Genomic DNA, 23,015 nt, shown 5'->3' on the forward strand with positions numbered 1-23,015 from the left:
ACGAGATTCAACGAGAAAATAGCGCCATTGACCTGCCAAGTTCTCTTGGAGACCCTTAAATTGTTGAAATCTGGATTGACTATTACTTTATATTCAGAGCATACGACTGTTATTTATAATCAACCTAACAAAGTTAACTTTGTAATCTGTTTAATGCTGTCCTTTAGGTAAAACATTGATTCTTCTTTTGTGGTGCTTTTAAGTTTTTTGGTTGTGACTACACTTGGCGGCAGCCTTTGTCTTGGCTTCGGATGAAAGTAAGTTCAATTCTATTTTCTTTTATCAATATAATTCATTTATTAAACATGTCTTTGGTTTTTAATTGTGATACACCATCACTGCCTAGCATAAACTGTTATGCGAAGAGTGTTACACGCCTTCTATAGTCGTAAACTAAAGAATGTGAATGTCGACGATTGCTGTCGTGTGGTGGTCAAAAGTAGGTCACATTATTGTCACTTCGCTTTTGACTCCTGATTGATTTTACCTTTGTATCTCTGAGGTTTTTCAACAATGTAAGATTGAAATTTATTTTCTTTAATGGTTATAATTGAATTGATTGACTTGGAGAAGAAGTGTGTAGGGTACCACATGGTGAAACTAGTTGGTGCGCGGGAAGAGTGGGATGGAAGGGGGTGGTGGATGGACGCGGCTTTTGTGAAGTGCACTTTATGCAAATCATCCCCAGTAGAGTGGCTTTAGTTTTGTCGTGATTCTGTGCAAAGACTGTCATTTTGTCGTCGTACATTTTATATGTTTGCAGTCGTAACAAAAAAAAAATGAAACCCTTGTCTTTTTTTATTTTTATCCCCAAAACGCAGTTACATCAAGGTGCAGCTATAGTAGTGCACAGAGCACACTAAGATTATTTATCTGAGGCAAATCTTACTGAGAATACTCAGAAAAATGTACCAGAATTTTAAAAAAATTCTTGCAGTAAGCCAAACATGTATTTTGTAGAGTTTCATAAGCAAGTGATGGTTGATGACAACCGTTATGGGAGACAAATTTTCAAGTATTAGTAGTTTTGAGTCATTGTTGTCACTCTGTTTACATGTGTGTTTTTTTTGTGAAAAATTATTTTACTGTACAATAATATATTTATGAATTGCAGATGACTTGGATTAGCCAAAATGAATTCACCTCTTGATAAGCGGTGGTACCTGACATTGCAGGTGACAAGCTGAGTGGGACTTTTGTTACCACTCTTGAGGTATTGTTTGTCAGTTTAAAATATTGTTATTAATTTTCTAACTTTAAAAGAGTTCAAATACAGCAGAAATCTGAACATAAAGTTATAAGCACATTATCTCTCTATCAGAGTTAAATTAACTGTCCAGACTGTGGAATTAGGAGATTTTTTTGCTTCTCATTCTTGTTTAATATAGGTTCAGGCTGTGTCCTGCGTTGGTCACAGCAGGAACCAGATAAATTCCAAAACAACTAGTCAATCGTCCCATGGACAAAAGGCGACCGCAGGACATTCTCATGCAGCAACCTGCCAAGAAAAATAGAATTGATGCACCAAGTAAGTCTCCTGTAGTTTTTGGTTTTCTACATCCACCTAAATATAGTTTTGATAGAAGTATATCTCACTATGGTCATGGTCACAACCTAGATATGATGTTTGACAATCTGTGGTTTTAAAATTTTCATTCTAGATTCAGAATCTAACAGTAAACAAAATGATCTTAATTTGCAGTAAAAGTAGCATTGATTGCTTTGAAATATTGTCTGGAAATAGTTGTATGCTTCCCTATGATACTCATAACATGGTGCTATATATTGAGTTACTTGAAAATAATAATTTTCTTGTGGATGTAAGCTTTTTTCTATCGAGTGTATAAAATGAAAAAGCAGATTATTTATTTATCTGTAGCTCTCATCCTCTGATGTGTGCTATTTGACTCTTGCAGTGGCTATCCGAGGACCTATACCCAATGGACCTATGCACCCACGCCCTCTTGTGGCACTGTTGGATGGGAGGGACTGTTCAGTTGAAATGCCTATCCTTAAAGATGTAGCAACTGTTGCATTTTGTGATGCACAGTCAACACAGGAGATCCATGAAAAAGTTGGTTTTGTAGTCTCCTGTTTAAATGATGATGATAAGAATAGTCGATTTTAGACCTCTTTCTGTCACAATATAGTAGAAAAAAGTATGCTGGCTTATCAAAAAACATTCTCCACCTCACAAGTAATAAGAACTGGCAGAAGAGAGGTGTTTTTAAACTTGACTTAAATCTTGAGATATATATATTTTAAAGAAACACTAAAACTTTAGTGATTTTTTTTTTTTTTTTTTTAAGTATTCCGGTTCGAAGGGTAGAGATCAGTTTATAGTTTGCAATATCTTGATGGTAGCCGTAATTTATATATATGAACTAGTATACAAGTGAAGTTTGACATGGTCTGCTTGCGATGAGCACTGCAAGCAGCATTCCTTTATAGTGGCCCACAGCACAACTGGATTATATAGAGAAATAGATTGCATCACACAAATATTGAACTGGCTAAGAGTGTGCCTTGTGGTTTGGATAGGCCCTAAACTATTTGCTCCCCTTTATCTTATTTAGGAAGGGAAGTTAGATATTTGAGAAAAAACAAATTATATCTTACATTCTGTCTAATGTTTATCCATTATTACTGTTCTCTACCTGAGGGCCACACATTTGCTCTGTTAATATATTAAAGAATTGAATGTAACCTAATGTACAGTTTGTTGTGGATAACATAATTTATAACCAGAGGGGTGGTGGGTTTTGTCTCTGGTGTAGGAAAATGTAGGTTTTTAAGAGATAGTTTTGAGATAACTAAAGATGTTGAAGTTGCACATTATTTTAAAAGAAAATATATTTGCAATCTAAAATTGTTTCTTGTGTTGTTTTTTAAGGTATTAAACGAAGCCGTAGGTGCTTTGATGTGGCATACAATCACCTTAACCAAAGAAGATCTGGACAAGTTCAAAAGTTTGAGGGTTATCATACGTATTGGCAGCGGCTATGATAATGTTGATGTGAAGGCAGCTGGAGAGATGGGTAAGGTTATTTGTACTCTGTGTAAGGAGAGCATAATCATGATGACTACAAATCATTGAGTTTCTTTTTAAGGTGCAAGTTGCCAACATTTTAGGATATGATTTAAAGAGAGTTTTGCAGAGTGTACATGAAAGTTAGGTTTCTAGAATGTTGATGTGGGTCACACAGGCATCGCTGTCTGCAATGTGCCTGGCTATGGCGTTGAAGAAGTGGCTGACTCGACAATGTGTCTCATCCTAAATCTTTATCGTCGCACTTATTGGCTTGCAAACATGGTACGCGAGGGCAAGAAGATAAATGGTCCAGAACAGTTACGAGAAGCTGCACAAGGTTCAGCGCGGATTCGCGGTGACACACTAGGAATTGTTGGTCTTGGTGAGCTCATTGTTTCTTCTGTTTTGCATTTTGAAATTGTTATTTAGTGGTTTCAATCGTTCTTATTATTTTATACAAGTTAATTGCATGGACCTCGTTCACTTTAAAAATTCTTGTTAATTATATATTTTCTAAATTGCATAGCAATCAGATGTATAAAAGCTTTTGTGAGTCTTGGTTTTATGTTAAATAAAAAAAATGAGCAGGATTTTCTGTTCTCTTTATTCATTCCACAACCACCACCATCCACATTATTCATTCTACCTGTGATTGTACATGATTTCAAAAAAATGAATGTGTATGTCTTTCAATTTTTAAGTCATGCTCATGCTTGTCAGAGAATCTTAGAATAACACTAAAGGGGGTTGTCTGTTTATTCATTTTCAGGTCGTGTTGGCACAGCTGTAGCTATACGAGCGAAAGTTTTTGGGTTCAACATTATATTTTACGATCCTTACCTTGGAGATGGCATAGAAAAGTCACTTGGTGGGTTAAATAATTTTTTTTTTCTTGTCAGTGAACAATGTTAAAATGTGAAAACCTGATGGCGTTAGAAATGATCAAACAAAAGTTGCCAGGGTCATCCATGCATTTACTTTCATCCCCATTTCTGTTGCTGAGATTTGAATCTTTATAGTCTTTTTTTTTTTTTTTTTTTTTTTTAGCACAGCATATGGAAAGCGGTGGTATGTTTAGTCTAATTTTGTGTATGCATACATATTCCTATGAGCTAGAGGGAAGAGCACTGTAAGTGCTTTCTGTTGATATTTCAGTAGTAGGTTTGGTTTCAAGTCTTCATTTTAATCACTGGACGAGTGAATGAGTTGCTAATAATTCTCATAAACAGAAAATTTTTTTTAAGTTGTGCTCTTCTTATTCTTGATGGGTTCACAATGTTCTTCTGTTCACAGGAATCACTCGTGTGTACACTCTGCAAGAGCTACTTTTCCAAAGTGATTGTGTTACACTTCACTGCAATCTTAATGAACATAATCATCATCTAATCAACGACTACACAATCAAACAGATGAGACCAGGTAGTGCGTTTTGTGCTTTTCAAGAATGTGGAGTTTTTGACCTGCAGCGCAATTTTGTAGTCATTTTCAGAAAATGAAAAAACTAATGCTGTGGTCCGGATTGATGGCTCTTTTTCAAATCATTTAGTTAGTACAAATGCACTGTCAGTGAAAAAAAAGTTTCATTAATTACATGAGAACAATGATTTATGGAAAAATCCAAATCTTTCCAACATGGAGATAGAGCATTGTTTGAGATGGTTCTCTATGTATTGAAATCAAAAACATGCATAGAAAAGATGCATATAGTATGCTTGCCGGTGTGCCATTGTTTCAGGAGCATTCCTGATCAACACCGCTCGGGGAGGACTTGTCGATGAGCATGCTTTGGCTGCAGCACTCAAAGATGGCCGCATTCGGGCAGCCGCTTTGGATGTTCAAGAAAATGAACCATTTAGCCTCGCCACAAGTAAGCATTATTACAAGTATACTCTGTAGTATTTTCAATTGGGGAATATTTTAGACATGACATTGTCTTAACTTTTGCAGGTTGTAAATACTGAAGACATTTCCAACTAAGTTGACATGGATATATGTTGTATATTTATTTTATTTATTTTTGGAAGGTCCATTGAAAGATTGTCCAAACCTCCTGATCACCCCTCATTCAGCCTTCTATAGTGAACAAAGTGTTTCGGAATTGAGAGAAATGGCTGCAGGAGAAGTACGGCGTGCGATCCTTGGCCGAATCCCAGACAGCCTACGCAACTGTGTCAACAAGGAATATTTTACTCAAACCACAAGTGAGTATTAAGCAGGGTCTTTCTGTCTTCTCTTTTGACTGATGATTTTAATCCAGTTTACACAAATCAAGTCAGCAGGCGGTAGTATAATCAATTTCAGTTTTAGGTACTGAAGGGAAAGAACGGGATAAGATAATTGTATGGGTTATTTAAAAATGTCCATGATACAAGAATTCTTATGACTTAACAATCGTTTGTGTTGGTCAGAGTTTATGCCGATGTGCTCTACTCCCTAATGTTCTCTTTTTCTTTTTCTTCTCCCTTCTTTCTGTCTCTCCTTTCTTTCAGGGTTCGTACATTCTGAAAGTCCTTATGTTCAACACCTTTGAAATCTAAGGAAGTGTGATTCTGTGGCTGAAATCTTGAAGGAGGCACAAAGAAAGACTGGTTGAGCTAGTGATATATGAGCTCAAAGTGAAGAAGTTGATTTAAAGGAGATCTAGAACACTGGCACAGCAGACTGTTAAGTTTTCTGGATAGTAAACACGGGGGAGTCCAGTGTCATCACAAACTGTCGAGACTGGTCACTTACAAAATTCGGCACATGGTTGCGTCACTGCAGGAAAAAATGTGATTAATAATTTTCATGCTATTTTTAATGTGGCTGCTCCTTGGGGGAAATCACTGTCCTGCTTTGTATAAAAATAGTACTTTAGAAACTGGTTATGACAAATATATTCTGTATTACACCTTCTGCCTTCTTAGATTATGAGATCCATAGAATCTCATTTCTAATGCCATGTACGATCCCTGATGTCTCTTTTCCCCAGCCTCTTGCTGCCTCCTTCCTCCTGCCCACAACTTTCTATTTTTCTCATTGCATGTGTGATGCTTCACAAGATTTCTTTCAAATTCATGTAAGGGTTAGCCATTGTAAGAAATAAGCAGTTTGTAGACCACTTAAAGAGAAGAACTATAGAGGAGTGAGGGCAAGATGAGATTTGCGCAGCTCACTGCTTGCGTCTGTCGACTGTATGCCAAACTGCTGACTGCTGTGCAGGTCTGAGACATGCGGGCCAGATGGCATGAGAGGTGAACTGAAGCATGAATGAGGGCGGGTATGTCAGTGTGCTCAGGACCTCATCTTCCTTCCTTCCCTCTGCCCTTGTGCTTCCCGGCCACAACAGCCCTGACCCGCTCTTTCTTTTCCCTTGTAGACAATGTTCGCTTTCCGTTTTCCCCGACTGCCTATGCTGACACCATCAACGGGGCAGGCTACACGGCCTTCAACCCAGCGGCGGCAGCAGCAGCGGCAGCAGTAGCCATGGGCGTGCACTCAACCACCGACCTCCACCCAGTGGTGCCCCACTCTGCCCCCCTGACTGTGGCCCACAGTACCCATGCTGATGCCAATCACCTCAAGGCGGAAAGCTCCGAACCAGGACACTAGCAACTCAGGATCCAGACTTTGTCATCTGATCTTGGAAGTGCTGTGCATGTTTGCCAGTCCAGAACCTTCACCATAAGTTACAGAGTTTCACAACTTGGAAGCTTGTAGTGTCTAAGCTTTAAAATACAGAGATAATGAAACCTCCAGTGTTATGACTGGGACCATGGCATGGCACTCCAGATGTAGATAAACTTCCAGTTGAGCTTTACGGAGTGTGGTCTGTACCTTTGTCGTTTTTGTGAGTGCCTGTTCACCTGCTTCATTCAAGTTGATGGGTGGCAGACTAAAGCAGGACATGAGACTGGATTCGGAGGCATTATCAAACAAGCTAAAGCTGACCATTGCAGATTTTGTGTTATTTTGCTTTTTTTTTTTTTTTTTTTTTTTTCATAAGGATGGAAGATTTTTCTTTGCAGCCAGAAAGATGCAAGTTTCCAGTCAGTTTTGTGTGTTGTCAAGTTATTTGGGGCTTGAAAGGAGGCAACATTGTTTTTCGCTTCTCATTGATTCAGGTTCTGGGGGGCCCAGCCAGCACCCTCGCTTTTTGTCAGCTCCTTGAAGACATGGCTCAGGCAGGATGGCTTGCTGATTGCTTGACACCTTGCCAAAGGGCCGTAACTGATCTGCATGTTGTACTTAGCATGTGGGAGAACAGTTGTGGTAGGCTTCCCACAAGCAGAGGACACAATGAAAAGTGTGGACTGTGCTGCATGCTGCAAGTGAAGCACAACCTGTTCTTCCTGACAGATTTTGTAGCATCTTTAAAAAAAAACTAAGGCCAGGAAAGTGTTGCAAGATTTGATAAGTAAAAACAAACTTTGATCAAGGGTAAGTAAAAAGAATCATATTTTTGGAAGATATCCTGTGTGAAAAGTAGCATTTAGTTGGGTTTTCCCCCCTCCCCTACCCCATCGTGTGCAAGGGTCCAAGTTTGTTATGTATTAGAGTTTGAGTGTGTCCAGCATAAGAACCTTGAATAGCGATGTTGAACACCAGAATCTTGGAATGTGTTTTTAAAACAGATGTTTTGGGATTTTATTGGAAAATACGATAATGCAGAACATGTGGAAACATGGCCTGGCAAAGAAAATTTTGATCCAGTGTGAAGTTCTGGTGCTGAGAGATACTTAAAAAAATCATCAAAAAGGTTGTACATTAATGCTTTAACAATTACATTTTTTGTTGTTCATCTGATTAAGTACATTCTTTTATATAAACAGGATCATGGTATCTGTGAATGGCATCTTAAAGAAGCAAGGATTTTGTGTTGGTTTTTAATTTTTTTTTTTTTCACTCTACCTGCTTTATTAAGTGTTTTATTGCAAGTATTTGCAGCAAGTGCGTTCACAATTTGAAGAGAAAACATGGTCCAGATACAAGATGGCTGATGAATTTTTCTTTTGTATCAGATTTGATATTGTTATCAAAAACAAGGACTTTTTTCCCAGTCAGATTTTCACACATTTATCTGACTCATAGGATGTTAATAAGTAAAGCAAAAAAAATAATCCCTAGACTTAAGTATGTCATTCTCTAATTGTTGCACATACTGCCAATGGTGGATGGAGATGTGAATGAAATTTACTAGCAGTTCTGACTCTAGTACACAATGTTTTGATTCAACTCTGCCTTTTGTAAATGCATTTCGCTGCTTTCAGTTTCCCACTCTACTCCCCACCACAACTTGTTTTTGCTATATAGCCTTAGTTGCTGGCATGGCATAAAACACTAACAACTCATTTTTGCTGTTGAAAATAAGGCCTTCAATATGAAAAGTGTAGTTGGCAAACATCTTTGGGTTGATCATCAGCGGTTTTTTTTTTTAACAGTAATGTAGCAGTTCATTGTTCTGAAAGTGGTTTCTTTGTACTAGCACAAGGCTAACAGTAAAGTTATTATTGTGTCCATGGAAAAGTTATCATGCATTAATAGCAAAGTTTTGCAAACTCCAGCCGAAAATTGTATAGATGGTTTGACAGATGTTTTCATCATGCAGACTATTTTTGAACTTGCGATTTACAAGTTCATGTATGTAAATATCTGTGTCAGCATATATGCTCTAATTGCTACTGTTCCCCCTCCTCCCCTCTTTACCCAATCATTTGGAACATGCTGCTCTCATTCATTTTGAAGTTGCAGAGATATTGACCTTATCTTTTTCTTGTCACAAGTGACGTGTATAGTGTGCTATTCTGCACGCTTTGGCTGAAGATGGAGAAAATGTGCTCTTTTCCTTTGTATGAGGACAAAAGCTTTTCTGATTCTATGCATAGGGGTATTGAGCCCACCCACTTTACCATTTTGAAAATGTACTTGTGTGTCATCCCATTCTACTCTTTATCATTTTTGTTTGTTTCTTCTTTTATCTTGCATCTATAGGATACTACATCATCTTAGATTTCATGTTTAGATTTTAGCTTAGATATCCTAGTCATTGTATGCTGATCTGATCTGTTTTAAGTTTAAGAAAGTTGACTTTTGTTGGTCTTATTTCTGTCTATATTTTACATTTCTGCATTTGCTAATTAGTATGGTGTAGCTTGTTTGTGTGAGAAGTAACCATCTTCATAATCCATGTTTCAGTTCTTTGGTAACCATGGTAAAAATAAAAAAACCTCATGTCCTGGAAATTTGTGTTGGTGCAGCATTTGAAAGGAGCTTGTTGTGGCCGCCTGCATACAGTGAGCAGATGAATATGTGAAAAAAATTGTATTGGGCAAAATGAACACATAAAATAATGCTTCAGTATATAGCTGATAGTGTAATTCTAGATTGGTTTTTTTTTTTGGGGGGGGGGTTCTTCTTCATTGGGGAAAGGATATTCATAAATACAACTGGGAGCTAAATCATTACCTGTCTCCACTTGAAATATGAAAGATCAGACAAATTGAAACCTGTATGTGTTTTGAAGAGGTACAGATCAACACAGCAAGTCCATTACCATGACTGTGTGTCTGCTTTGGCAATGACTTAAAATTTATTTAGATGGTTTGTGGCTTTCTTTTTTATATTGTTTTATGACATACTAATTGTGAACATTAAAGACTAATTCAGATTATAAATAGTGGTTTGGTTCGCTATGTACATTCATTGCTCCTGCTAAAGACTTCTATGGGACTAAAAAAAAAATCAACTTTTTTCCTTTTTGTATGGAAGTTTGATCATCAATTACATTGTTTGCAATATATATGTATACAGGTACATGAGGGTGATGCTAGCTCAGCATGGCTGCTCATTACTGATATAAAGAGGAAGGTAGATAAACTGAAGAAGCAATTTTCCAAAGTACACTAAATGAAGCTTTTATATATATACCACAGAGGAGTAATACAGTGATTTGCAGCATGAGAACTGAGTAGTTGCATACAAATGACCTTGTGCCATAGGACTTACCAAGAAAATATATGCCCTGCCAAAATCCGCGCTTACACTCACCTCTGTGGAGGGGAAAAGAAACACTAAACTTTACTCAATGTATTCGTCTCATTCACGTTCATGTAACCAAGTCTGCTCATTTGAAGCACGCAGATAATCGCAAAATTTGTATAGCGCATGCTCATACTCGTAAGGAGCATACTTGAGCTTAAAAACGAGACTTGGGACAATATGCGAACGACGGAAAGATAAACAGTACTGCTGACAAATAAAAGGCAAATACCGAAAATGCGAAGAGGAACCGAGTAACAAGGACAGAGTATCATGATTATGCAAAAGGAAGACAAGTAGGGAAGTAGCATTAAGCGGGAAAGAGGGGTAGAAGGTGACAAATGATTATTACTGTGAAGACTTGTTAGGAGTAATGATGAAGGAAGAAGTATGTTTTCAGTGCACAATTAAAGGATTCAATAGTAGGTAGCTGGCACCTCCAAAAGACAGGTTCCGGTCAAGGGACGACTGACTGATTTGTTAGAGGTACACAGGAGTGTTCAAAAGACTCCAGAAATCGAGCTCTCACTCGCTCCATATGGAGCAACTGTTCAGATTTCATGAATATAAATTCCAGTTCCTCCACCACTGTCACCAGCCGAGCTTTTGGGACTACTAGCCCATAGTTGGCATGAAGTACTTGTTTAATTAACAGTAGGATCTCTCTTATTGTTCCCTCGCTCTGCCGTTATCATTTCTTCACATTCAGCACACATTTTCCGTTGTATCTAATAATCTTGGTGGTATAAACAGCAATGTAAGTCACAATATTTTGTTCAGGAACTGATTTCCTCGGCAGAATTAATGAAAGCAAACTGGGAGAGTTTGCATATTTCAAGTTCCCCGCGTCTTGCATCAGAAGTCGCCAGAGATATGTGTGTGCGCTGAGTACTGAAGTGTAGGGTCAAGAAAAAGTGATCTCGAGTCCATCCACCATCACCTGGCGCACAAATAACCGAAATTGCCGATGACTTGGGTCACTGCCCTCCTTTTCCTCGTATTACAGAAAAAAGGTTTTCTAGGAAGTCTGCTAGTGGAGAAATTTAACCTCATTCGTTTAAAGATCGTCCCAAAGTTAAATCAGCGATTTTCCATCTCATCATATATGAAAGTAGTTTTGATGCATTGCTCTGGAGCCATGTAAGTTGCGTGCAAGAACTGGACGTTTCTAGGATGGCATGACATCGTTTGGCTGCTGAACTTGCTGTTGAACGCATTAAACAGTACGTTGATCACGTGCGTTTAACACAAAAAAGTGGTCTCAGAGGCCTCTTCTGGTTACACTTCCTAAGTTACATTCGTTGACAGACCAGTGCAACAATGCAACGGAACCTGAGACAAACTTTACTTGAAGGGCTGAAAAACTTGGCAGATTTATTTGTTTTGTGAGTTTTTGAACCATTCGGATCTGCAAAATTACTACCACATTGAAAGAACAGTACAGACCGCTTAAAGTAGTATTAGGGAGCACATTCGTACACACCAAACCTGGCAGTACTGGCAGAAGCAGGACAAAAACCTATCGAATTAATCATCAAGGAAAGGAGAGCCAAATACTACTACAAGACGCAGTGTCTCTCACCAGACTACCCAGTCCGACAGATTCATTTACAACCCCACACAGAACAGGCCGACTCACCCCACAACCTACGATACAACAACACATCCAACTATATAGAAAACACGTACAGAGGGTGCAGAAACAAACATAGCAGCCCCTTATACCTACCCAACAATTTATAAGCAAACACCACATTGGACACTTCCACAACCACAGATAAACTTTGACCTCACAAAGAAAAACAGCAAAACCAAATCACGGCTGAAACTTTAAAGCTCAAGCTAAGCACCACATACAAAGACCACGCACTTACATAAACTGATGGATCTCATGATCCAGAGACAAACACAACTGAACTAGGAGTACATCATCCCGACAACATTACCATTTCCAGCAGACTCCCAAAGCATACCTCAGACTCACTGTCAGCACTCCAGGCGTTACAAAACAAATCCTCAAACAGAATAGACATAATTGACGAGATACTGTACGTCTCTCATAACAAGATAAGCCAGGAAAAGGGAGACATTAAGTTCCTTTGGATCCCCTCCCGTACAGGAATAAAAGGAAATGAAGAGGCTGCTAAACTAGCTAGACTGGGGGTAAAATAAAAAGCCCCAACCCCAAAGTCACCACCCTAAACATCTCTAGCACCAGCAGAGAAGGGGACAACTTTTTTCTGTGGGACAACGGGATTGAATTTTCCCGCCTAATAGACTCTATAGCTAAACCTCTTTAATTGGTTTCAATTTCTTGCTGAGCTACTTTTCAAACAATCAGAAATAAAGCACTCCTCGCTGGACAACATTTTCTGCTTTAAATTAAGCAAAATAACGGAAAACGTTTTTTTAAAATCTTGGTTGACCCATACGCGTAAGCATGTCGTAAGTTCGTCTAGCCACTGGAGTATCATGGATGTGTTTACAAGATCGTGGTGGGATGCAGGATGTTTCGTGGTGTAGGTGAAGCCGCGGGAGTATGTAGGATGTTCGTGGTGTAGGTGTAGCCGCGGGAGTATCATTGATGTGTTTACAAGTTCGTGGTTAGGATGTAGGATGTTCGTGGTGTAGGTGTAGCCAACAGCGCCAGATGCGAAATGCTGTTCATTGATATACTTGAAGTCGACTGTGCTTGTTGTATGGAAGTAGAGTGATTCGTGGCATATAGTACTTTCGTTATCACTGCTGTTATGGAAAAATATGATATAGTGATCCTGCAGGGACCTCCAATGCATGTAATTTCTTTATTTGCTATGCATTTTCTTAATGTTTTGACACCTGAATTGAGCTGTTATATATGTTATTCCACGTTTTGGAGAAAAATTTCAGACTTTTTTAATTGTTGGTTGGAAACATGCAGCTAAAACTGATAAAAATAAAAAGAGTGGTAGAAGTACTAGAGATATATCCAATCCTTCAACGTTATGATTACTTCTTGAAGTATTTTTATTTATATGCATCAAGTTCGGTGGTTTTTTTTTTTTTTTCACAGTCCTTGCCCTTTACTGTCTTTTGTTCCTTATGCAGTTGTGGACGCGATCGAGTGTGTGTTCCAAAATTTTGTTTATCAGTTCTTTTTACCTTATGAAGGACCCTATAGCTGTCACAAACCGTATTACAATGGGTTTTTTTTTAATATATACAGGGATATCTTTACATGGTTCAGGAAAGACTCGGATCACTGGATACTTATAAACACGTCTTGGCCACAGAGATATATCAAGATCATCCAGAATATGGAGTCAGAGATGTTGCAAATATAGTTCTCAGCATGCTTAGGCAGGTGGGTTAACAAAAATGCATGTGCAACGACTAAGAAAAGATAGTTGGAAGATGAAACCCTCAGCCATTCTCAATTCAAAGCCTTCAGCATGTTCCAAGTTCCAATAAGGCATTGAAGACTTTCTCATTTCGTAAATACCTCTAGCAGTAACTCTGTTCTCACCGTCTTGTGTCGTCCATGGTTAACATGTGTACACTTTGTGCATGTGCTTTCAGTGAGAGTACAATTATTACCCCCCTCTCCTATCAATTGTATTCCATAATCACAACCTGGTAATGTTAAACACAGAAAACTGCTCACATGCTTAATTCCATGCAGTATAAATCATTTTTGTTATGAAAAATGATAAACTTTATTAATCCCTATAGGCAATTATAACTTGAAGAAGTTGAAATAAAAACAAAAAATTAAGGCAGACCTACAGCATCATACACCCATGCGCACACATTAACCAGTGATTCATCTGTGATTGGGCAGCTAGACTGCAGAGGGTATTCAAGCCTATTCAGCTTACAGGCATAGTATAAAGTTTGCCTCACCTCAATAAAACAAATTCTCCGCTAGAACATATTCTGGTATAGACCTTATCTTATTATTGTCATTATTATCATGCCCAGTTCCACAGTTTGTTCAAAAACAAAATGTAAAAAGAAAACAAATTTTTATGTTTATGATTAATTTTGCAGTTTTTTTTCAGTGTACATTCATTTTTAATAATTTATTTGTTAAACTTCTGACCTCTGAAGTATGGCAGATGCCTTTGATTTGATATCATGCTTGGAGTACATTGTATCTCTTATTAACATTTTCATTTTCTTGGCTAAGAGGCAATATAGATGCATCGGTGTCTTCTTTCTCATTAGAAACACAGGTATTTGTCTGTGACTTCAGCCTTGGAAGTGGACTCAAAGACTGCCTGAGTCATCTAATTCTTGAAAAGGTAACAATAACAATAATAATTTTATTGCTAGTAAATTTTATTTAATTCAGCAAGAAAAGTCGTTTTTATACCTAATGTTATAATCCATATGCATTGCATGTGACTTTTTCATGGTTTCTTTCATTCTGACAGTTTATTTAGAGTCAATCTTTGTTGTGTGTACTAAATTAAATTAAGTGTAAAATGAAACGTATATACTTCTGTTGGAGAACTCATGCATAAACAAAACATCAGTAAAAGGATAAACATGTTAAATTTTGGTGTTGTCATCTTTCTGTCGTTGAAGTTAGTGATGCACAGCACCATAGAACAGTCAGTTTGATGTTAATCTGCAGTACTTGCTGCATCAATAGAACCCAGTTTACCTGGAGTAAAACGGTGCGTGTGTTCCCTGATGATAAAGGATTTGCCCACAAGTCACATTTACAATCATGTTATGTAGTTCTTGTGAAAATTCTGAAGAATCAAAAATTAGTCCTAGTTGTTAATGTAATGGAACTCACTATCTGAGATGGCATAATGGAATGTAGAAGATGCATGTGTTAGCTTTGTCATAGTTTGTTTTTGTCACATCCCTGTCAATGTATACTACACTGATTTTACAAATAATTTGTTTTTGCTCCACCCATATGGATACATTCTACGCTGATTTTGCAGATTTCTTCCTGCCAGGCACTTTCTATTCAGTTAACGCCAAAATATGGGCCAGATCAGGTATTTTGGGCTAGAGAGTTCAGCCTGGCTTGTGAAGAACCCTATTGTGCAAAGCTTTTCAGATGATGTTCTCCATGAGTGGTTTGATCAAATAAACAACAGCTTTGTCACGCACAGTGAAGACAGTAGCCGAGGTAAGTCAGTTTTTTCTGAAAAAAAGTTAGTAAATTGAGGCGGTCGGCATCAAATTAAAAAGTCTGGACATGCAAAGTGTTCCACTGCATGGATTCTGACCCATTTTTGCTTTTATTTTTTTGTAACCTTTAATTTTTTACTGATAATGTGTAGTTTAGAAATTTCACGTGTTATAGCAACCACCATTATTGTGGCTGTGCATAGCAGGGATTTCAGTCACTTGTTTTTGTTGTCCAATCATAAGTGGTTTGTGGCACAATGTGAATTAGTTGTTGTTTGTACTTGGGCTACGAAATACCTCTCTCAGAATGTGACATCTGTTTTACAGGGCTAACTGTTAGTGGTTTTTTGGGTACTCCAATTTCCTCCACCTTGTGTGTGTGCAAGAGAAAGACAACAGACTGAATGAGTAGTTATGGATCTGAATGAATGTAAGATGCATTTGATGCATACTGTTAAGTGTTTGTAAGTGCCTGAAGTCCACATTTGTTATATATATTACTATTTAGAACTGAGTTATGAGCTATGTGTATTATTATAAGTGTGTAATCTTAAAAAAAATCAAGCCAGAAAAGCAAACAATTTTTTTTTAATTAAGAATCTATGATTAGAATAATTTTCATATGTGTATCTGAGGAGTTGTTGGTTTCTTTTCTAATATGCTTGCAGGAAGTACAGCAAATATAACATTTGGTCAAGACTCCATACAGGCTAACCTGATGGCCATTTCTCAATTCAAAGTAAATATACTTGTTCTCAGTTCATTTGTAAATGACTGCCCTTGACGTTTTCCAAAGCTGTGTTCTATGCTGACTGATATGAAATTATTATAAATACATCTTTATAAACTCAGGCTCCAATATGTACTTAGCTGTAAAGTTTAAAGGACATTTTCATGTTTGCATTTTCTTTCTTTAGTGTACCAGGGACCATGTCTTTTCTTTTTTGGTGAAAAGATGAAGAGAACTGATATTTTCAGGTTCTCCTTGGTGCCCAGAGCTTCTCTTTCAGTGTGGCTTTGAGGTCATGGCTCTATCTGCCTTTTTGTGTAGTGAGCAGAGCTGCAGGAAATGCTAAGGGGTCTGTGGCTGTCTCACATGGGCAGTTTTTGTTGTATGATAGTCACATGTGGTACAGGCGTGCACAGTCAGCAGTATCTGGTGCACATGTTTACATCTAATTAATATTCAAGCATAATTTTCATATCAAAACTTATCCTTGCTTTTTATATTTTGTTGATCAAGACTTGGCAATAACCCATCTAGATGTTGTTAAATTTTTGTTAAGGATACAGAAAAAGAGACGGTCTGTTGCACCTTCCTAACATTTTGCCATTTTCAATTGATGTAGTTTGAGGTGCCAGCTCTGCTGCTTCAGTGGGAGAGTGTGTATGACATGACCCACAACCAGCTTACTGAGGGCCTGATTGGGATTTGCAAAGTGTGGTCCACAGCAACAAAGTGTGGGCGGATTATCATAGTTTGTGATGGCCACAGCATGCATAAAGGTGATAGAAACTGGTAGATCCTTAAAATATGCATGTAATACTCTCTCCATTTATGATAGATAAGATACACATAATACAGCTTGGGAGTAACAGGGTGGGAAAGTAGTAGCCAGTTGATTTATAGTATGATTATCTTATACTTACTTACCTGGTTTTTTAATACCTAGGTGGTACTCAAGGCATCCACTAGAGACCTCCATTTTTATCAGAAGCAAGTCTAGCTATGTTGTTCCATGTCAGTTTCTCGTCCTTTAGTTCTCTCTCTAGATTATTTTAAGGATACATATTTTTTAATGAATATTTTTTTAACTTACAACAAACTTAGTTGCAGCTCAAGGGTTACATTTATATTCCTTTCATTATTTGATAGTTTTGATCAAATGTTGAGAAGCTGTTGCTGTTACAGTATTAATAGAAAACTAAAGCGCAAGTTGATCATGCAAATGGCCTTTGTTCAAAATGGTATCCAATAGTTATCGCTGTTGTCTTTTAGTGTTCTCTCTAACGAAGGCTTAGATTACTATTACCTTTTTTTCCCTTGTAAGTTTATAACATCAGATAACCAACCATGGTTTGGGCTGACTAATTGCCAGCACTTGTGCTATTTATGTAGTGTTTACCTATTATAGGATTGGTGATATCATAAGAAATGTCTTATATTGGTAAGGATATGCTAAAATAAATTACTGCTTTATTTTTTTACTGCACTTGATTGAAGATTTAACTGTAATACATCATTTTTACATTTTCATCCATTTTCTTTAGGTCACAGGTCAGTTGCTGAAGAGAAGACTGCTTTAGTCACATGTATAAACCAGATTACTTCTGAGGTAACATTAGCTACATATGTTTAGTAGCAATTACTTTCATTAACATTTTTGGGATTGCTTATTAATTTTGCCTAATGCATTTTATGGTATTACAAATCTTGTTTAGAAGCAAAATCCAATCAGGTTTGATGATTCATATTTTGTAAAATAATGTTAGAAAACAAGAATGTTTTTAAATGGTGATTCATCAGGAAATAAGAGGTATTGAAAGAACAGTGGAAGACTTTACTTTTGATATGCTTAGCCCTGGACACGACAAACCTTTTACCACCCCACTACCTGCCAGCATGACATTAGTCCTAGTCAAGGTAAGCCTCTTACAGCCCCTCATCCTCTACCTGCTTCTATGACAGTTGCCCTAAATATGATAAACAAGGGGTGCCCACTCTACAGCCTGCTGGCCACATTCAGCCTGCATAGGGACATCATTCAGACCACTCATTTTAACCAGACACAATATGATTTCATTTTTAACGTCATGATTCTGGCAAAACGCCATGTTCTGGCCTGCAAGATTTTATGTCATGTCCAGTGTGTCTCTCGGGCGAGAAAATATTGGGCACCACTGTGTTAAATTCTTACAGTCCCCTTACCTGTCCCTCTGACAGTAACCCTAAATATGGTAAACTCTTACAGCCCCTCTACCTGCCCTTATGACCACTTGGCTATAAGACCCTTTACTTTTCCACAATCTGTTGTATAAGTTTTTAACTTTTAACAAAAATTTCCTAAGTTTGAAGAGTATTTTAACTTGGATGAAAGATTAACATTTTAATTTCAAACAAAGAACACTCAGCAGCTTCTGTGGTTGAGATTCATAATTAATATTAAAAACCCAGACATGAGATCAGAATAACCTTGCCATAATGATCAGCTGCAATTAAAATTAATTAAATATACTGAGTGCATCTTTTCCATTTGTAGACTCTGCACACAACACATTAAGTTCTTTTCCACACTGTAAAGTGATCACAGCAAAATTACTATTTTCCTCTGTAGATCAGCCAGCTAAAAGAGAGATTTTTAACTCATCTGCCGATTTGGGACATACAGACAACATTAATTATTGCATGCAAAACCACCTTGAAATGAACACTCAGTGATCCTTCCAGTTAGGGTGTGAAGATGGTCCATGACCAGATGGAGAGGTTATGTATGAAGTTTCATATAGGATTGAAATTCTATGCCCTTTCTCAACAAGAGAAGCATTTAGTGGACAAATATGTTTAGAATACCATATGAGCAGACACATGAATTGAACATATGCCATCATTCTCTATTTTATTTGATACTGCATCATTCAGAGAAATGTTTCTATGTTTGAGATGATGTTTTCATGTCTTCAACAGTTGGATTGTCCAGTTTACGTCCTTCAGATAGTTTCAGCAAAGGAGGCTGGTGAATTCTGCATGCCACCTAATCCAGGCATTCTTGCTTTCCTTCAGCGCAGACATTGTCTTGATCTAAGTCATCAGGTGAATAATATGTAATGGTGATTTGAATTTTTGAAGATAACGTGAAAGGGTTTTTTTTTTCCCATCACTGGCTAAGTAACAGTGCTTGAATTAATTACTAATGACTACTTAAGGTGTAATTTTTACACATATAATCATAGGGAAGCCATATTTTAAATTAAAAGATGAATCTTTAAACATTGTGAAAAAGCACATAAATTTTTTGTCAGATTTTTTAAACTAAATTGTTTTCGTCATTACCATCAGTGTCTGATTTCATTTTCAGAGCACACTCTATATATACAGAGATGCAAATCATATGAAAATGGCTGAGAGAGCAGGTGTTAGGCATGTAAAAGTAAGTGGCATGCAAATACTAGGTCATTGCAAAAATTACTGATTTATAAGAATATTGACAGATGGTGTAGTGCTATTATAAGCTGAGTTGACTTAAATTTGGTGTTAGGTCTCAAAAACAAATATATTTGTTGTTAGCATTGTTAAGAAAAAAATTAGATATAAACTCTGTAGTAATTTTGGCAGAAAAAACTGCTGATGAGCTATCAATATTTGCTGTACACCATTTGATCACAAAGTTTTCTTTTCAGATATCTACTGCTGTCAGGAACCATAGGAAGGTCAGTATATGAGTCAATGTTTGGCTCATCCAGGCACTAATTTCCATACGAATAAAATGTTCTGGATATAACCTGTACAAAAATGTTATTTTCAAACATGTTGATAAACTGACAGTAATGACTTTACTTGGCCTATGCAGATGTCCCTTTTTCATTCTGCGGTGACCTGCAAGACTCCTGATATGTTGAAGAACATGCAGATGGTCACGGGCAAAGCTGACTGCAGCCAGGTGCTCATTTCTTTTGGTAACAGGCTGGAGGAATTTCACGATGGACACATTTGCTTTGACCACCCCCGAGGCCATAGAGAGTTTGTCTTTGCCAAGACCCTGGAAACACTACAGAGGTGTGCTGTGTTTCTTCTACTACTAGTCATGCAATTGTAACCATCACATTAAACAAAATCCTAAACACATTTATACTTCAAGCAAGCACCACACGGGAAGGGGAGAAGATGTGTCTAAATCTTTGCTGCCTTATTTTTTTTTCTTTGGGGGGAGGGGGGTTATACAGAAAACATAAAATACACACCAACATGTATAAGCAGACAAAGATGCTGTCTTAAAATGCATTATTTATATTTCTGAAAAAAGTCACAATAAAGCACAGTACAATAATTTTTTTATAGACGTGTGACTTCTGGAAAAGATCATTAATAAGCTTAATTGACTGATGTACGCTAGTAAAGAGACAACGATTTGGGGAGGGGAGGGGTTAATTTAACCAGAAATCATATTGCACTGCCCAAGTCGAATCAATTCTGCCATAACCATAATTATTGTCAAATGTAAGACCACATTCTCCTAACAATGAAAGTGGAATCAGCCAGGCCTAGGCTAAATGATGCCCAAGGAGTAACACCTGTTTCATATTGACACCTGCATTTAATGAAAACCTCCAAACTAAATAGTAATGAATACAAAAGCTTTAAAAAAAAGTTATTTAAGAGATCATGTTTATGCACCATTGTAAGATTTTAACTGAATGCTTGCAGATACATTTATATGAACCCCCAAACTGAAGAATATTGATGAACAAAATTTTTTTTCAACAAGCAGACTCTTTCTAAATGTACTTATTTTTACAATTTCGGAAGAAAATCACAGTAAGTGGCCTGCCAAAAGCAGTATATTTTAAAACATTAATATTTTTTCAACATGCCACTTTTGCTCACAAAAAAGTCGTAATAGAGCATAAACTGTCAGTCGTAAGTTGGGTTGGGGGGATAGTTGTAATAGGGTGACGTTTATATAGCAAAACACCACCATGAAAAGTTTTGGGATCATAACTAAGAGGGGGTCATAATCAGGAAGGTCTTAGTAAAGAGTTCTACTATAGAATGTATGAAGAAAAATGTTTTGTTTAGCATTAGGGAATAGGAATTATTTGAAATAATGATGTAAGACTTTGCAGGTTTCAGGAGCTGTCCTGCAAATTTAATACATCATTGGCAGAAAAGTGCAGCAGATTAACAGACCTTCACCAGACAAATTCTGAAGAGCTTATACAGACATTTAGCGGCAGCTGTGCTGAGCCACAAGTGGAGTGTGCTAAAGAAGCTTGCAAACCGGATCAGAAAATCCCAAAGTGGATGACCCATCAAAAGAGCTATGTTAGGCCCGAAGCTATGCTCAGGGAGTCGGCAAGCACCAGTTCTACTAAAAGGACAGGGAGGTATGTCAAAACAGAACTTTTAACAAAGTTGGCAGGCAGGTTGGCTTGACAGGAAAGTGCTTCAACTTACTGCAGTATGGGGTAAAGGCAGAATAAGGGAAGTTTTTGTATAGAGCATTCAGAAAAAACCTCTAACAAGGTGTCACAGAGAACTTTGCATGCCCTAAAAAGATCTGAACCTAGGACCTTACAGCATTGGTAATAAGCATGTTATCACTGCCTCACTGAACCACCTCAGTAGGCAGAACTTTTGACAGATGCTTATGGGATTAATCTGCACTTTTTCAGAGCTCGCCAGACTATATATGTCATGACAGAAAAAGAGCTTTTGGACACAGCAATGGAAATTTTGAAACAGGCAAGCATGTTACTTTGACTTCCCAAAACTGTAGTTGCAGGCTGCTCAGCCTGCCTTTTGCCTGATGTAAATAGAGCCTGCTTTATATGTGCTACAAGATGATGGGCAAAGCACTTTGTCAGTGGTTTGTAATTGTTGATTATCCATGTATTCTACTGTTTATCATGGGGATGTCATTCATTGCAGAATCCATCTGATTTATATGATCATCATGTGAGTCTACATATTGATACAGATTTTTAGTCTTTAAAAACTGCTTGCTTTCTTAGCATGGCTTCCTAACAACACCTACTAGTTGCTGCCCTCTGCATGTTCACCTGTACCAACAAACTTCTGTAACATCATTTCTTCACTGCCACACCCATATTACCAATACAGTTGTTTCAGTTTTTAGCACTTTGATGAGTATTATCTTTATTTTTTATTGTAGTCAGACATCTCACCAGGAGAAGTGCCAGCAAAGTCTTTGCAACAAAACACAAATTACTCAGAGGATGGAAGTGGCAGTCATAAGCGGCAGGGACCACCCATTACTGTTCAGACAGAAAGTCCACAAAATGAAGACAAGATTGTAAATCCAGAGATTTTGACTTTCCAGAAGCACCCACTGTGCCAAAGAAAAAACACCAAGGTAGGTTGAACTCTGCACATAAAACTCTTTAGTTTATTGGCACATATGAAAAAAACTACAACTCCACTTGGCACCTGAGCAAAAGACTGAAGTGTCAAGTTTTTGTGCATTAGCTGACTTGCACCATTGTTACTATGCGTGAATAATGGTAAATTAGTAGCAATGAAGCTGAAGAAAATTAAGTTTGTTTTGTCAGTCATGTGTATATTCATGCATGAAACAGTATTCATGTGACCCTCATGTTAGGTATGTGTATGTGCAATTTAGCATGTTCAGTATTCTTCACTGACAAATTTATTTGGTCCTAAACTGTCAGAGCATTGTATTTCTAAAGATTGTTTATTAAAATTTAACATTTACCAATGATTTTTTAAATGACAGAAAAGTCAGATGTAATACTGGCAGAATCATCCAGCGCAGAAAACCCTGTTCAAAACGGAGATTACCTAAGTGTGGAAATCAGCAGTGTTACTCCAGCAAAAACAGATTCAGTAAGAAAGAACAGAACAGCTGATTTATCCATACTGGATGAAATCTTTCTTTAAAACATGAAGCAGCACATACGAAAGCTTTTTAGTATCTGGTTGATCGATTTTTTTATACTTACATTTTAAAAACATTTCTACTATATATTTTAAACAGTTGATTCTGTTATATATGAAACAGGATTGCTGAATGGTGGCTTAAAATAAACAAGATAAATCATTATTTTGTCATGGCTTTTAACTCTTTCTATACAGTTT

General features: G+C 37.3%; 2 protein-coding genes across 4 annotated transcripts; both read left to right on the forward strand.

Moving 5' to 3' along the window:
- Positions 1 to 11: 11 nt before the first annotated feature.
- On the forward strand, positions 12 to 9,252 carry LOC112563841 (C-terminal-binding protein-like). Of its 3 annotated transcripts, none has more exons than XM_025238219.1 (11): positions 12 to 257; positions 1,115 to 1,213; positions 1,389 to 1,528; positions 1,917 to 2,074; positions 2,894 to 3,038; positions 3,207 to 3,413; positions 3,801 to 3,899; positions 4,325 to 4,450; positions 4,767 to 4,898; positions 5,056 to 5,232; positions 6,390 to 9,252. In XM_025238219.1, the coding sequence occupies exons 3-11, from the start codon at positions 1,459 to 1,461 to the stop codon at positions 6,620 to 6,622; spliced, it is 1,347 nt and encodes a 448-aa protein (XP_025094004.1). In that variant the 5' UTR covers positions 12 to 257; positions 1,115 to 1,213; positions 1,389 to 1,458; the 3' UTR covers positions 6,623 to 9,252. The 3 variants fall into 3 exon arrangements, with proteins under 3 accessions (XP_025094004.1, XP_025094005.1, XP_025094006.1); XM_025238220.1 differs by having other exon boundaries at positions 7,135 to 9,252; XM_025238221.1 differs by having other exon boundaries at positions 6,233 to 6,530.
- Positions 9,253 to 12,502: 3,250 nt separating this feature from the next.
- Positions 12,503 to 22,980, forward strand: LOC112563713. The gene is made up of 15 exons (XM_025237980.1): positions 12,503 to 12,843; positions 13,254 to 13,391; positions 14,255 to 14,331; positions 14,989 to 15,179; positions 15,850 to 15,920; positions 16,531 to 16,687; positions 17,453 to 17,517; positions 18,867 to 18,992; positions 19,258 to 19,329; positions 19,580 to 19,609; positions 19,750 to 19,955; positions 21,023 to 21,283; positions 21,572 to 21,641; positions 22,072 to 22,272; positions 22,654 to 22,980. Exons 4-15 carry the CDS (start codon positions 15,032 to 15,034, stop codon positions 22,666 to 22,668), a joined length of 1,422 nt encoding a protein of 473 aa, XP_025093765.1. The 5' UTR covers positions 12,503 to 12,843; positions 13,254 to 13,391; positions 14,255 to 14,331; positions 14,989 to 15,031; the 3' UTR covers positions 22,669 to 22,980.
- Positions 22,981 to 23,015: the final 35 nt, after the last annotated feature.

The sequence above is a fragment of the Pomacea canaliculata genome, linkage group LG5 (assembly GCF_003073045.1).
Source record: "Pomacea canaliculata isolate SZHN2017 linkage group LG5, ASM307304v1, whole genome shotgun sequence".
Lineage (NCBI taxonomy): Eukaryota > Metazoa > Mollusca > Gastropoda > Architaenioglossa > Ampullariidae > Pomacea > Pomacea canaliculata.